Genomic DNA, 13,026 nt, shown 5'->3' on the forward strand with positions numbered 1-13,026 from the left:
CTGTGTCTCATCCATAGTCTCAAATAGCTGCAGCAAGTACAGTAACACCACCAATGTCCCTCTGTTGCTAACTCTACTCCTTAACCAGTGTAACTATGTTTAAAAAGCACTCATTAACTACTAAAGCTTTCCTTTGAAGATCAAGCCTTCCACAGTGTTTGCGTACATTCTTCTTCCAGTGTTGGAATGACTTCTTTTCTTAAATATGAGCCTTGACCAAGCAACATCAGCTAAAATGCTTGCCCAGAAATATGTGGACCCTGAGAGAAGCAGGAGGGTATATTGGGAACTAAATGGCTAGTGTTTGTATCTCTAGCTCCGTGAAAAAATATAATTATTAATATAATTATCACACAGTGACAAGACTGAGTTAAAATCTTGTTCTGTTCTTCCTAGGACAAATGAAAAAATTAAGACCAAACATGCACGTTTCAGAAATTTCACAAGATTCAATTGCAAGAACTTCCAAGTCAATGATGGGATTTTCTGGATCCTTCTCCCATTTGTAGATGTGGAATCCACTGTATTCTGATGTACCAGTCACTGACAGAATAAGGTTCAACCAAAAAAAGAGATATGTTAGCAGTGGCCAAAGCTGGCTCTTAATTTCCCCCCTAGAACATGCAGATGCTTAATGAGTCACTTGACCCTAAACGAGCACTGGCAGCAACCACTACACCCTGGGAATGCCTGAAATCTCAAATGTATGTTTGGGACAGAGGTGAGGATGACAGAAGCCAGATTCAGAAAACTGAGCTCTCTATTACCCAGAGGGCAGTAACAGACTGAGAAGCCCAAATGATAAAACAAGTACCAAAATATATTTTAACTTGACCTGGAAAGACCACCTCTTGAGAGGAACATCAACTCTTGGCTCACCTGCTGCAACAGCCAGCCCTGAGGTGACAACCCCCACCGTCAGTGACTTCCAGCAGCATGACCCCTCTCTCAGCAGCAACCAACAAAAGCTCCTTCTCACCAGCTCAACACAGACACAAAAGCAAGAACATTTTCATACTGAAAGCATGACATTTTTAGAGAATGTATTAATCCATTACCAACTCCTCAAATCACACCATTTCATAATGATCCCTCACTTTACTCCAGGCTTCTTTCCCAGCTTGTATTACAGTTCTGTGTTTGATAAAGGGGTGAATCTCTACAGATGCAGTCTGTAACAGCTCTTCTGCTCTATGGAACAAGGAAACGGAGCTGATGGTGCATATGGCAACGCATCACAGGGAATTTTCACTTATTTCCCAGAAATTTGATGGCGGCCAGCATAAAAAAGCCAAAAGTACTGACCACCTCCTAAATGGGAGAGAGGTTCCTCAGAGAGGATAAAAACTCAGTGTATGTTCAGCCAGATTTAGAGGCAGTGAGCCTCCTGCAGGGCTGTGGTCACGCAGCGCCTCAGCCACCAGAGGGAACCTGGCACCAGCTCACAGCGGCCACCGGCTTCGGGGGACATGTGTGAGACCTGCTGATCTTCACTGCCTTGTGCTGTTGACATTAAGCTCACAGCACTTGCAATCCCCTTATAGAAATAGCAATGATAGGTTGCCTGTGTTCAAAATTCAGACACACACTGCAGCTCATCTCCCAGGCCAGACAGCAGCCAGAAGTAGTAGAGACTTCACCGCTGCTGGCCTGACCTGCATCTGAACCAGTGATCCAGGGATGAAAGATGGAGTATCCTATTAGCAGTCATCTGCTGTCATCTAAGGATTTCACATGCTTAGGAGCACCAGCCTCCTGTGAGCAATGGGCACAGAAGGGAATTTCCTTTTCACCTCCTCAGGCTTCATGCCATTTGTGCTGGCAGAAAAGCAGACAACAGTGTCCCATCAGCATGGGACTCCTTCTGCCTGACATGCCAATATGGCAGCATCCCACTTGTTATTTTAAAGAAGGATACACAAAGCTTCATAACAGTCCTGGGAAACACCATGAGGATTTAAAATTCCCCTTTTGAAGGTGACGGTGTAAAGCTGGTACACTTCCACCTAACACCTACTCCCTCTGACTAGGTATTAAAAAGTACTGCCTTATCACTCTGAAGACAGCTTCTCAGAGTCCAGACCCAGTACATAAGAGTGGAATGGAATTCTAAGGTCACTGACTGAAATCCCTCCATACAGCAGATGACCATATAAACTGATCTCTTTTGGTGACTGTCAGAGAGAGCCCTTAATGATGTCAGTTGAAACATCACTCATATTTTTAAATCTTGGCTTGTGCGTGCTGAGACACAGAGCTGTTAAGTTTAGTAAGAAATTGTACCTGCATTATATTTTCTGTGCCTGTGCATGGCTGAGAAAGTGTGGGGGTAGAAATAATAAAAGTAGATGACTGTGACTTTAGAAGGCAATGGAGCCCACACTAAATGAGGGCAAGTTGACCCTGAAGCCACTATGCATCATGTGCTGTCTGCAGGTAGTTTCAAACAAGTGCAGAATTTTAGAGAGGAATAAGTAACTATAGGAAAGAGGAGTAGGGTGAAATCTACTTGCATGTGGAGCATATTTGATTAAAAATTAACACTAAAGACACTGAAAAACATGAACTTTCAAGCACTATACTTCATCCAAAGCTGTTTCTTGATCAAGGATGTTCTTCCAAGATGCTCTGTGAGGAGAAGGCAGAAAAAGGCTTTACTCAGTTCTGAGACTGAGCCATAAGACAACGAGCCAGTTTACAATCTTTTCAAAGAGTGACAGCTTGATGGTCAACGTCCACACGACACTGTTTTCCCTTCCAGTGGAGTAGCACCTTTCTGGTGCCTCCTGAGAGCCCCAGTTAAACCCTGGGGCCACCAAAACAAAGCATTCATAGGTTGCAAGTGTTGTGTTGGGAGGCCAGGACGACAGGAAAAGCAAAGCAGCAGACACCTTAGAGCAGAGGCTCAACTGACGCTGTTATTTTGGGCGAGTGGTCGGTAGAGTAAATTTACTGCACTCACAAGGCATCACTGAGTGATGGTGAGAAATGCACTGCTGCTGAACTGACTGAAAACAGCAGCTGGGAGAGACAGTACTGTAATGTAAACCAACCCAGCAGAGGGGAAGAGAAGGAGTGGATGTGTCCAGATCAGATTTAGACAAGTTACCAACTGACTGCACTAATAATAGGAGCATAAGGAGACTCCAGACAGGACCCCCAAATGGGATTTCCTGCACATATGGATGTGGCTGTGTGTGTGTGAAAGGCAATACAAACATGAAAATTGAATGAGGATGTTGACTAGCGAGTCTACAACTAATTTTGAAACCCTAGAAAGACATCTTAGGAATCTGGGCTTGATCCTGCTCTCGCTGAAAGCAATGGACAAATTTGTATTGACTTGGAAGTGGAGGCCTGAGTCCTTAAATCAAATTATTTCTTCCTGAAGCCTTTAAATAATAGCGAATTGCAGCAGCAGCACTTTGCAAACTATAAGCGGTTCAGTTCATTTGTTTTCAAGCACATTCAAAATATTAACTTCATCAGATGAGTTATAAAAAAGAAACATTTTTTTTTACAAAATTACTTTCCAGTCAACATTTTCCTTTGCAGAAAAATGAAAAGTGAAACTTCCCACAAGGATCATTCGGATGATTCACTACTTGTAAAATAACATTCAAACTGCTTGCTACATCCCCAAAGCATTTTTATGTTGTTCCTATTGCTAGGTAAGATCTCACCCCTTGCATTTCTGGCACATTCCTGTGTTAAACAAGCAAAACTAAACGACAAAAATTCAAATTCATAACTGCTTTGACAGCAGCATGTGTTAATCTAGTCTGATTTTCACAGTTCTACCTAAACTAGTAAACTATTAAGACTCCATTAGTGTAAGGTATCTGCTCACCATCATATACTCAATTCAAGCATAAATGGCAGAACTAAAAAGCAACAGCTAATTAGTTCCACTGCTGCTGCTGGGGAATATGCACAGTTTTACTGGGCTAAATTGTAAAAATATTGCTGGGAAATGCTTAAATTCTCCTACATCACAACTTTTCATTCACAGATACAGATACTCTGTATGTGCTTACTCACATAAATATAGACTTTAACCACTCAAGGCAAATGTCCCCTTCAGAAGTTCTCCAAACAAAAACATCCTTACTGCAAACAGGGTTCTGCTCCTGCCTATCAGACCTGGGAGAACAAAGTGAAGCTGTGGTCAAATCCAGTATAGCCACTCTTAGGAACGGCCTTTACACTTGGTAAAGGAGCCATGAGTGCATCCACTGCCATCAGCAGGGAAATGCCATTGAGGAAAAGCTCAGCAAGTTTACAAGTTCTCCCAGACTCTCCAAGTGAAAGTTTTCCTTTCCAAGGTCTCCTGAGACCAACTGTGTGTCACAGATTCTGCTCCTTGCTGACACTCTCCTCACCAGCAAACACAGATCTGCTGACAGAGCTGTTCATTTGAGGACTTCAAAACACTTTTAATTGATGGTCTGAGTTAGCCCTGACTTTGCTCAAAACAGAGCTCCCACAGCTTGCTGCACTGGCAGATGATGTTCTGGTAACCACTCTGGGACAGGACATCTGTCTAGGGGCAAGTTTTACGATAGCTCTGTATAGCCAGGAGTCCAGGCTCTGGCACGGATCAACAGATGCTCAGGAAGAGGGCATGAGGACCAGGCAAAAATGTGGTGATTCCTCCCTCAATGCAGAGCTCAAGTATCTACCTGAGGTGTTTTGTTTGCTGGGGATGAGGGGGGATGGTGTTTTCTAGTTGGTTTTGGAGAGAGAAACGGGGACATACTGTGTGCAGATAGATTTTTCCTATTCAAAAGAGAGGTTCACTTCCTATTTATAAAGCAGAATGATAGATAACAAAATATGAAGTGTTGCTTTACTGGTGTTCCACTTAAATCTCCCACTGCTGCTGACAGCTGACATTTCAGAGAACCATTCAGCCCATCTCTCTCTCAAAACCACCTCTCTGAACAGCAACAAGTAACTTGGACCACATCCCTGTGCACACACAGTCAAAGCACCTCTCTTGTCTTCTTTGCATCTTTCAACTACTTCACCTATTGTTCAGTTACTCAGTAACACCTTAAAAATCACTTTTAGATTTAATCTCTTAGATAATTTTAAATCAACCAGCAAATTCCATTTCTTCAGTTTGCAATCCCTTTCCAGACCACTTACATTGCATTAATTCTTCATAATTAGAACATTATGAAGGACTCTGCTGATAACTCCTGGGATAACAAGTTCAGGGGACTCTGCTGGTAACTCTGTGGTAAAAACTGGACCTCCAGTGCCTTTAGCACAAGCACCTTCCCCCTAATTCTGCTACCCCTTTTGACCAGGAGCTCACGAGGAAGGTCACAGTACATCCCATTAACTGAGTTTTTCCTATTCACACATAAGGCACTGAATAAGACAGACAAGTCTGCTTTAGACATCACCCCAAACCCCCTGAAACATTGCACAGCCTGAGCTGAAGTTGTCATGCCCACACTGCCCAGCAACACCTAAACCAGCCAGATTAAAGGCAGTTCATACATTTCAAGAAACAATGCTGTTATGCTTCCTGATTACACAGAACACTCACAGCCAACACCCTCCAGCCTTCTCCAAAGAAAACTAAACCAAAACATGCCCACAACCTAATGCACATGTGCACATGCACACACACTTTGCTGTGAATCTTTCCACGTTTAGGGAAGGATCAGTATTGCAGTTGACTGGCCAAGCAGCCTGTGTTTTAGTGCATTTACTAGAGAGCAGCAGTGCTAGAAAGTGATCAGTGAGCATCTAAAAGATGTTTTCCTAATACTAAAGAGATTGAAAGGGGTTTAGTATCTTTAATAGTTTTACATCAAAGAGGATTATAACAAGCAATGTAACAAATGCCCAAACTGGATTGACTTTGTACACAAAGCTTAAATCTCCAGGCCTTCAGGGAGTTATTGATAGACACCTTGAAACACAGGGATTCTGGAGTTTCCCACTGATCCTTGTCTGGTTTTGTCTGCCAGGGCAAGCCCTACCTGGCATGTCACATACCAGGGCTGCACCAGCCAGGATAAATTAACCATGAGCCAGCAAAGTGTTCTTGTGTCCTCTGAGAAGGCCAGTGGTATCCCGGGGGCATTAAGAACAGTGTGGCCAGCAGATCAAGGGAGATCATCCTCCTCCTCTACTCTGCCCTGGTGGGGCTGCACCTGGAGTATTGCATCCAGTTCTGGGCTCCCCAGTCCAAGAAAGACAAGGAACTACTGGAGAGGGTCCACTGGAGGGCTACAAAGATAATTAGGGGACTGAAGCATCTCTCTTAGGGGGACAAGCTGGGCCTGTTCAGCCTGGAAAAGAGACTGAGAGGAGATCTTATCAAATATCTTAAGGGCAAGTGTCAAGAGGGTGGGGCCAGATTGTCTCCAGCAGTACCCAGTAACTGGACAAGGCACAACAGACACAAATTGAAACACAGGAAGCTACATCTGAATATGAGGAAAAGCTTCCTTACTTTGAGGGTGACAAAGCACTGGACCAGGCTGCCAGCAGAGCTCGTGGAGTGTCCTTCTCTGGAGATATTAAAAATATGTCTGGATAGGATTGTGTGCAGCCTGCTCTACATGAACCTGCTCCAGCAGGGGATTGGACTTGATGATCTCCAGATGTCCCTTCCAACCCCAACCATTCTATGATAGGTACCCAAGGTCACAACGAGGAAGACAGAATTATAACAACCTGTTTAGATGAGAAGATCAGCAGCTCTGAACCAGTGAAAAAGATGTTGGAGTAAGAGATAAGATGCCAAATTTTGCTCACCACCTCTGCTGCTGTCACATGCAAAATTATCAAATCAGATGACCTCTCTGTGCTTTCGTTTCCTCAGCTATGAACTAGGACAGGAATAATTCTTTGTTCTTTGCTTTAAGCATGGCCAAAACCAGTAACACCTGCTGATCCAAAGAAATGGACACGAAACACTTGGATGCATGGAAGTACCATCTCCAGGATCAGAGCAGATTTGATACCAGTCTACTCCCAGCCAGCAGGGGCTGCAATGAAGACTAGAATAGACCAGATGAGGTAAATTTTCAAAGGTGCATTAGATTCCAGCAGTGCTAGATTAAATGGTGATAGATCCAATTCCTAAAGTCAGCCCAGTGAAACTGCACTGCCTTCAGGAGTTCCCTTGGAGCTGCTGCTCAAGACCTACTCAGAGGGAACAAAATGCTCATGCACAAGGGTGGAATTTGAGCATTTCAACGTGGCACATCAGAGACACTCTGCCAGTACCCTGTGTGCCAGCACACCTCAGTGACAGGAGCCTTCAGGTGTATGCAGAAGACCAGCAAGAGTAGAATTTGAATGTGCTTTTGTGCTTTGTATTTACACTCACACTGCTAACACTGTACAACCACTGCTGCACTGCAGCCAGCTTTGTTTCTAAACCCATTCTTTTATAAGCATCCAGTGACAACCATGATTTTCAATGTAAACTGGCAGGAAATAGCATTTAGACCAGCACCTGCAATGTAACAACCTCTTCCTACAAAAGAAGTCTAATTTTTTTATGACTTATTTTCAGAGTTTTTTCTTTCTTAGTCCTCCTTGCAAGACTTACTTACATTAACAACAACAATTTAATCAATCACAATCTGCAAAGACCTCTTAGGGACACATTCCACAGATCAAAGCAATTCCAACAGAAGGTCATTCTATTGTTTCCCTTTAGCCCTAGGAGCTGGCAATTGTAAAGAAAACATTTCACCTCTTCGTTACCTGAAGAAAAATTCACTATTTGCTATTAATACAGAGACAATAAATAATAGATGAATTGAAGAAATACCACAGGCTGTGGGAGAAAAGAGAATACAGGCTTTTCATCACATTCTCCTCATCCATATTTATGAGTCCCTCAGGTTTTCTGGGTAATCTGAATAAATGGATTTTGGATGATATGGGCATGGTAAGAAAACTGCTTTCCATGAAGCAAGGGAATATAACAGTGGACATAACAGAATTAGAGATGCTCATGATATATGTGCAGTTGCATTCATTACAGGAGAGACCACAACATCACTGAGGAGCATTTACCTGTGTAACAACTTTAAAATGGTAACAACCCTTCCTATGGCCAGCTGCCAAGCAGAATAGAGCCACAGTGAGGCCCTGATATATATAAACACTAAGTATGGGTAAACATTTTAATAAAAGGGTGCTTTGTGGAAATCACAAAGAGAGAGAATGGAGAGAATTAGTAAAAAATGCCTATCAAAGCCTAGGCTGTTTGAGAATAGTTGAGGATCTATTTTACATTTAAAATGTTTCATGTATATATACACACATCTCTCAATATACACCAAAATGGTTAAGAATTATGTATTTGCCAGGACAAACTTTAAAATCTAGAACCAAAAGTTAAAAAGAAAGCCAAAACAAACAGCAGGAAAAGAAAACCCAAAAGGAGCCCCAAAGCTAGACACAATGGTGGGCAGAACCCAAGTTCACTTGCAGACAGGGTCAGAAAAGGACTGCATGAAAGCAGCTGCTCACAATACCTAAAAATAGCTTAGCATTCCTCCTTTTGGGTAAAGCTCCACCAGATGCTCCTGGTACCTTCTGGAAAGAGAGAAAGAAACAATTAAAAATCCATCAAGCGAGACAACAGTAAATCAGCATTAACCCCTTCTATTAAATCATAGCCCTTGATGAGCAAGAATGTAAATGCTCTTTGCTCACCCCTGACACTGGGACCCATCACTGCCCACCGCCCCCACGGAGTGAGGAAGCCTCCACCTGAGTCCTTCACTCTTGTGTTAGCAATTAATCAGAGTGGGTCTCACAGCCACCATGGGTGACAGCTGTTCTGTCACCAAGACAGGGACACCCAGCACCTCTCAAACCTCCCTCCACTAGATCCCCAACAGTATTTCTTAATGACTAAAGCTGAATTAGAGAGCAGAAGAAAAGGCTATTATCTGCATAAAGGATTCAACCCTTCATAACTAATTTCAGTAGGACCACTTCACTTTTATCTGTTAGTTCAGTTCATTTTCTTCTATCCAGAAAAAAATGCCCTTTCCATCAGGATCTACACCTGCCTCCACTAAGACGAAGCCAAACTACCACGTTTTCTAAATATTAGGAAGTATGGAGGAAACTCAACAACACCCAAGCAACTGTTTAGTGGGGGATTTTATTGTAATTTTTAATTTAAGCTCCATAGCAGAAAACAGTAACTTCCAAGAGAGACTAAGTTTTGCTATTTTTCCAGTTCAGAATACCTCAGACTACAAGGGAAAACACAACTGGCTGAGGAAATGTCAAAGTCAATGCACTTGCTCCTTAAGCTGTTTATTAAATGGCACCATTAAATCAAATTAAATCAAAAAATCCTCAGTGGCTATTTGATGCCAACATGATGCATGATGTAGTGTGTAATGTTAGTGTAACTGGTCAGGTTGTTAGGCAACTTTTTTTTTTTTAATAATAATATTGGGATACAACAGGTGGAGAGAAACCAGCCAAGAACCTGTCAGCCTACAGGGAAAGTTCATGTTCGCCCCTGCCCCTTCACAGGCAAAAGGGTCACATATTTTGGGTGGTTCCCTTCACCATGTAAATAAAGCTTTGGCTTAAGCAAACTGTTTTAATCATCAGTGAGGTCTTAAACATCATAGGAAAATTTTCCATTCTTAGAAAGAGCAGATGCCAACACCCCTTGGCTGCATTTAAGAACAGAATCCATCATTCACATATAAAAGCCCTAGGGAAAAGAGTCAGGATTGCAACTCCAGCAGTTAAAATAAAAATTCCTCAATGAAATGAAAATAACATTCATTCATGAAGTGAAAATAACATTTCTTTCTTTAATGCTACTGGAATTTAACAAGCTGGAAGGAAGTAGCCAGGAATCTATTTTAAATGTATTTTAAATCTCTTTTTTAAAAGCAGCAGCAAGAAACAACATAACCCAATTGAAAATACATTATGAATAAATTACACATACTCCAAGGACTGCGTTTCCCGAACTAAAAAAATTGTTTTTTCCAGTGCTAGGAAGCTCCCATTGAACTCTGATGTCACCAAGTGTGATATTGTGAAAGTCATTTAGACTAGTGATTTCAAAGAGAAAGAATTCACATGGAGTGTTTGTATTTAACTCAGGCTGGAAATTATTTCAGTTTGTTTTTCCAAATACAAATACATCGGAATTGAAGATGCTCAATACTCCTGAAAAATCCACAACCTGAAAGTCTTTTGACCTTGTCAGAAATCACTGAAAACATTCCCCATTCACAAACCCATTTTTCTTTCTAACAGATCTGAGATGCCCAACAAATGAGTGACACAAGGCATCAGCAGTGGCATTAAATTCCATTTGTGATGCTCCTTGGACAAGGTGACAGAGCAGCCTGTTCTGCTTTCTCCCACTTTTTGTAACACCACCAGCCCTGGATAATATCCAGGAACTCACCACTGAAGGAACCTTTGTGCTTCTCTGCCCAGTGTTTTCAACAGGGCTGAGGTATCACTCCAGCACCAAGCTAAAGCCCTGCCTGGAAATGAATAGCACCGAGGCAGCCGTACACAGGTCATACGCTACATGAAAGTGGCTGATTTAAAAATTCTGAAGAGTGTAACTCTGTGGAAAAGTAAAAATAAGAACCAATTTCCTTTATTTAGCTAAGAATCTTACCAGAGGGTGCTCCATAACTTGCACTTGTGCCCTTTTCTGATGATTCAGCAGATGCCTCTGGTGCTGAGCTGCCACTGGCAGATGCACCAGCCCTACTCGAGCCAACAGGCTGAAGATGCGACCCTTATTTTCTAATTGAATTGTGACAAGATACACAACTGATATTTATTCCAAACATCTTGGGAAGCAACCCAGGATTTCTGCAGCAATGCAGTGCATTCTGCAAGGATGATGCCAAGGGAACCACAGGCAGGAATAGAAGCCTCACCATAAGAATCTTAAGACAGGATATCCAATGCCTTTGGCTTTACTGTACCATACACCATTAAAATCTTGGCTTCCAAAACCACAATGGAGACACTTCATAAAACACTTGATGTTTCACATTGCTCAAAGGAAAACATGGATATCACTTAAGAAGTAAATAGTCATGGCCCAAAAAAAGAAAACTCCACAGCTAATAAATGAGGAATCCTGGCTAAGAGCCCTATTAGATGATGCAATATTCACCTGCACTGTGTAGTCAAACCCTGTTTCCTGCCACATGACCCAGAGCACCAGTGCATTGCCACCTTGCAGCACAGAGCCAGCCCCTCTGGTGCATCATGATTTACCAGGAGAAAAACAGGAACCACTGAACTTCTTCAATCAAAGGGGTTTGCAACACCAAACAGTTGGGGTATTTGTTACTCCATTTTAGAGTCCTTCAGCCTAATTTTTATGACGAAAGGAGCTTATGAGGCCTCATTTCAATCCCAGTTTACCTTAACATACCGGAAGAAAGTTATATACAAGGAAAGCTGACAGGATTTCTGCCCACCTGCCTCCAGATAGCATCTTTCAGGAGTGTTAAATTCAGTCAGAAGAACCATTGCTAAAACCAGAGTAGGCTCTCCAAAAACTCGGTTAACAGACAGAAGGAAAATGTTGGTACTGCCCTTAGAAGGAAAGGCAATTCTAAAGTATAACAAACATCTTTAACAATCTCATCCTGGAAGACATGCAATCCATCTCACTGTAATTCTGATAAAATATGAATAGTCCTCTACTGCAAATAAGATAAGTGGTCAGGGCCCTTCACATAACTCAAGGCCTTCATCACCCAGGGGAAGCATTGCTGTAGAATGAGGAACAAGGATTCTAACCCACTCCAAGCAGTTATTTTAAGCCCTCTAAATTGCCAATAGAGACAGAGCTTATGGGAGAGTGAACTATAAGCAAACCCAGTGCCCACTCAGGTCAGAAGTAATTTACAGTCCTTTAAAGATGCCAGACAAACCACAGACAAACAGAGGTTAGGAAGCACAGGCAGTAAGTGGCCGCTGACACGCAGTGACAGTATGGAAGAACAGTGAATATAAGGTTGTATGTGCACATCAGTGTGTGGGGAAAGGCTAAGTGAGGGGCAGTGTATGTCTCTAGAATCCAGCATTAATTTAAGCCACGCTTAAGATCCCAGACCAAGTCAGGGTTTAACTGTACAGGTATCTTAGGATGGAAAGTAGTCCTGTCACCATGAGTCCTGTCAATTGCATATAAAAAGTAGATCTCAGAAACTCTCAGCCAAATCTGAGGCAAAGCCAGTAATTGTACACTTGAAAGGCAGGTTTCAGAAAGGTATTTGGCTACGTACAGTATGCACATAACATGCAGACAATATGTATGTGATGCACAGAAACGAGACGTGAAAAAGAGCAGCGGAAGTCAGAAAGAGCTACCTGTAAGACTCTTTAGGGCTTTTGATTCATCTCAGAGCTGAAGCTATAGGATTGGTTGGGATCCAAGCACCTGCATTTGATATCCAGCCCCAAATCTGAATGTGTGCATTTCAGTCACTCAGAACCTGGTTTATGTCTGAAATGCATTACCCAAATGAGGACAAGAGACACAAGAACTGCCAGGGTAGTTCTTTGGGAAGCCACAAGTCTCACCTCTATCAGGTGTCGTTTCAGATGCAGATACACACACTGTCCTGTTTTCCGGTAATGCCTTTCGATGTGTTCCCTTCCAAATCCCAGAAACGTGTTCATGCACACATAGAGACCTCCTTCAGAATCCTACAAGGAATGACACAAACAGTTACAGCAGGGAAGGAACGGGACAGGACAGAAAGGACCCAGCACACAGGAAAAAACCCCAAGAATTGCAGACCCTTTCTGTTATCAGGCATGCACTTAAAATATGGCTTTCATAGCATATTATGGTGTTTACACTATCAGTCCTCGAAGAAACTTCCACATCATATCACATATCATAACACTCCATTCCACAGCCTACAGAAACTCTCTGAAATGAGTTACTTTGCAACTACACATTAGTGAGCATCCAAGTTGGAGGTCTAGAAGTTAGTCTTGGAAAATTCCACT

General features: G+C 42.4%; 1 protein-coding gene across 3 annotated transcripts in view; it reads right to left on the reverse strand.

Annotated features, from left to right (window-relative positions):
• USP13 (ubiquitin specific peptidase 13) overlaps positions 1-13,026 on the reverse strand; it is a 50,200-nt gene that overhangs the window by 27,778 nt on the left and 9,396 nt on the right. For all 3 annotated transcript variants that reach the window (XR_007205815.1, XM_048314824.1, XM_048314823.1), the window contains exons 2-3: positions 12,592-12,717; positions 8,520-8,580 (exon numbers count right to left, since the gene is read on the reverse strand). Coding sequence is in view for 2 of the 3 variants with exons in the window: in XM_048314824.1 (XP_048170781.1) it covers positions 8,520-8,580; positions 12,592-12,717 (187 nt within the window). In the remaining variant the exon portion in view is untranslated. The remainder of the gene's footprint in view (positions 1-8,519; positions 8,581-12,591; positions 12,718-13,026) is intronic.

Source organism: Corvus hawaiiensis, chromosome 10, assembly GCF_020740725.1.
Source record: "Corvus hawaiiensis isolate bCorHaw1 chromosome 10, bCorHaw1.pri.cur, whole genome shotgun sequence".
NCBI classification, from domain to species: domain Eukaryota; kingdom Metazoa; phylum Chordata; class Aves; order Passeriformes; family Corvidae; genus Corvus; species Corvus hawaiiensis.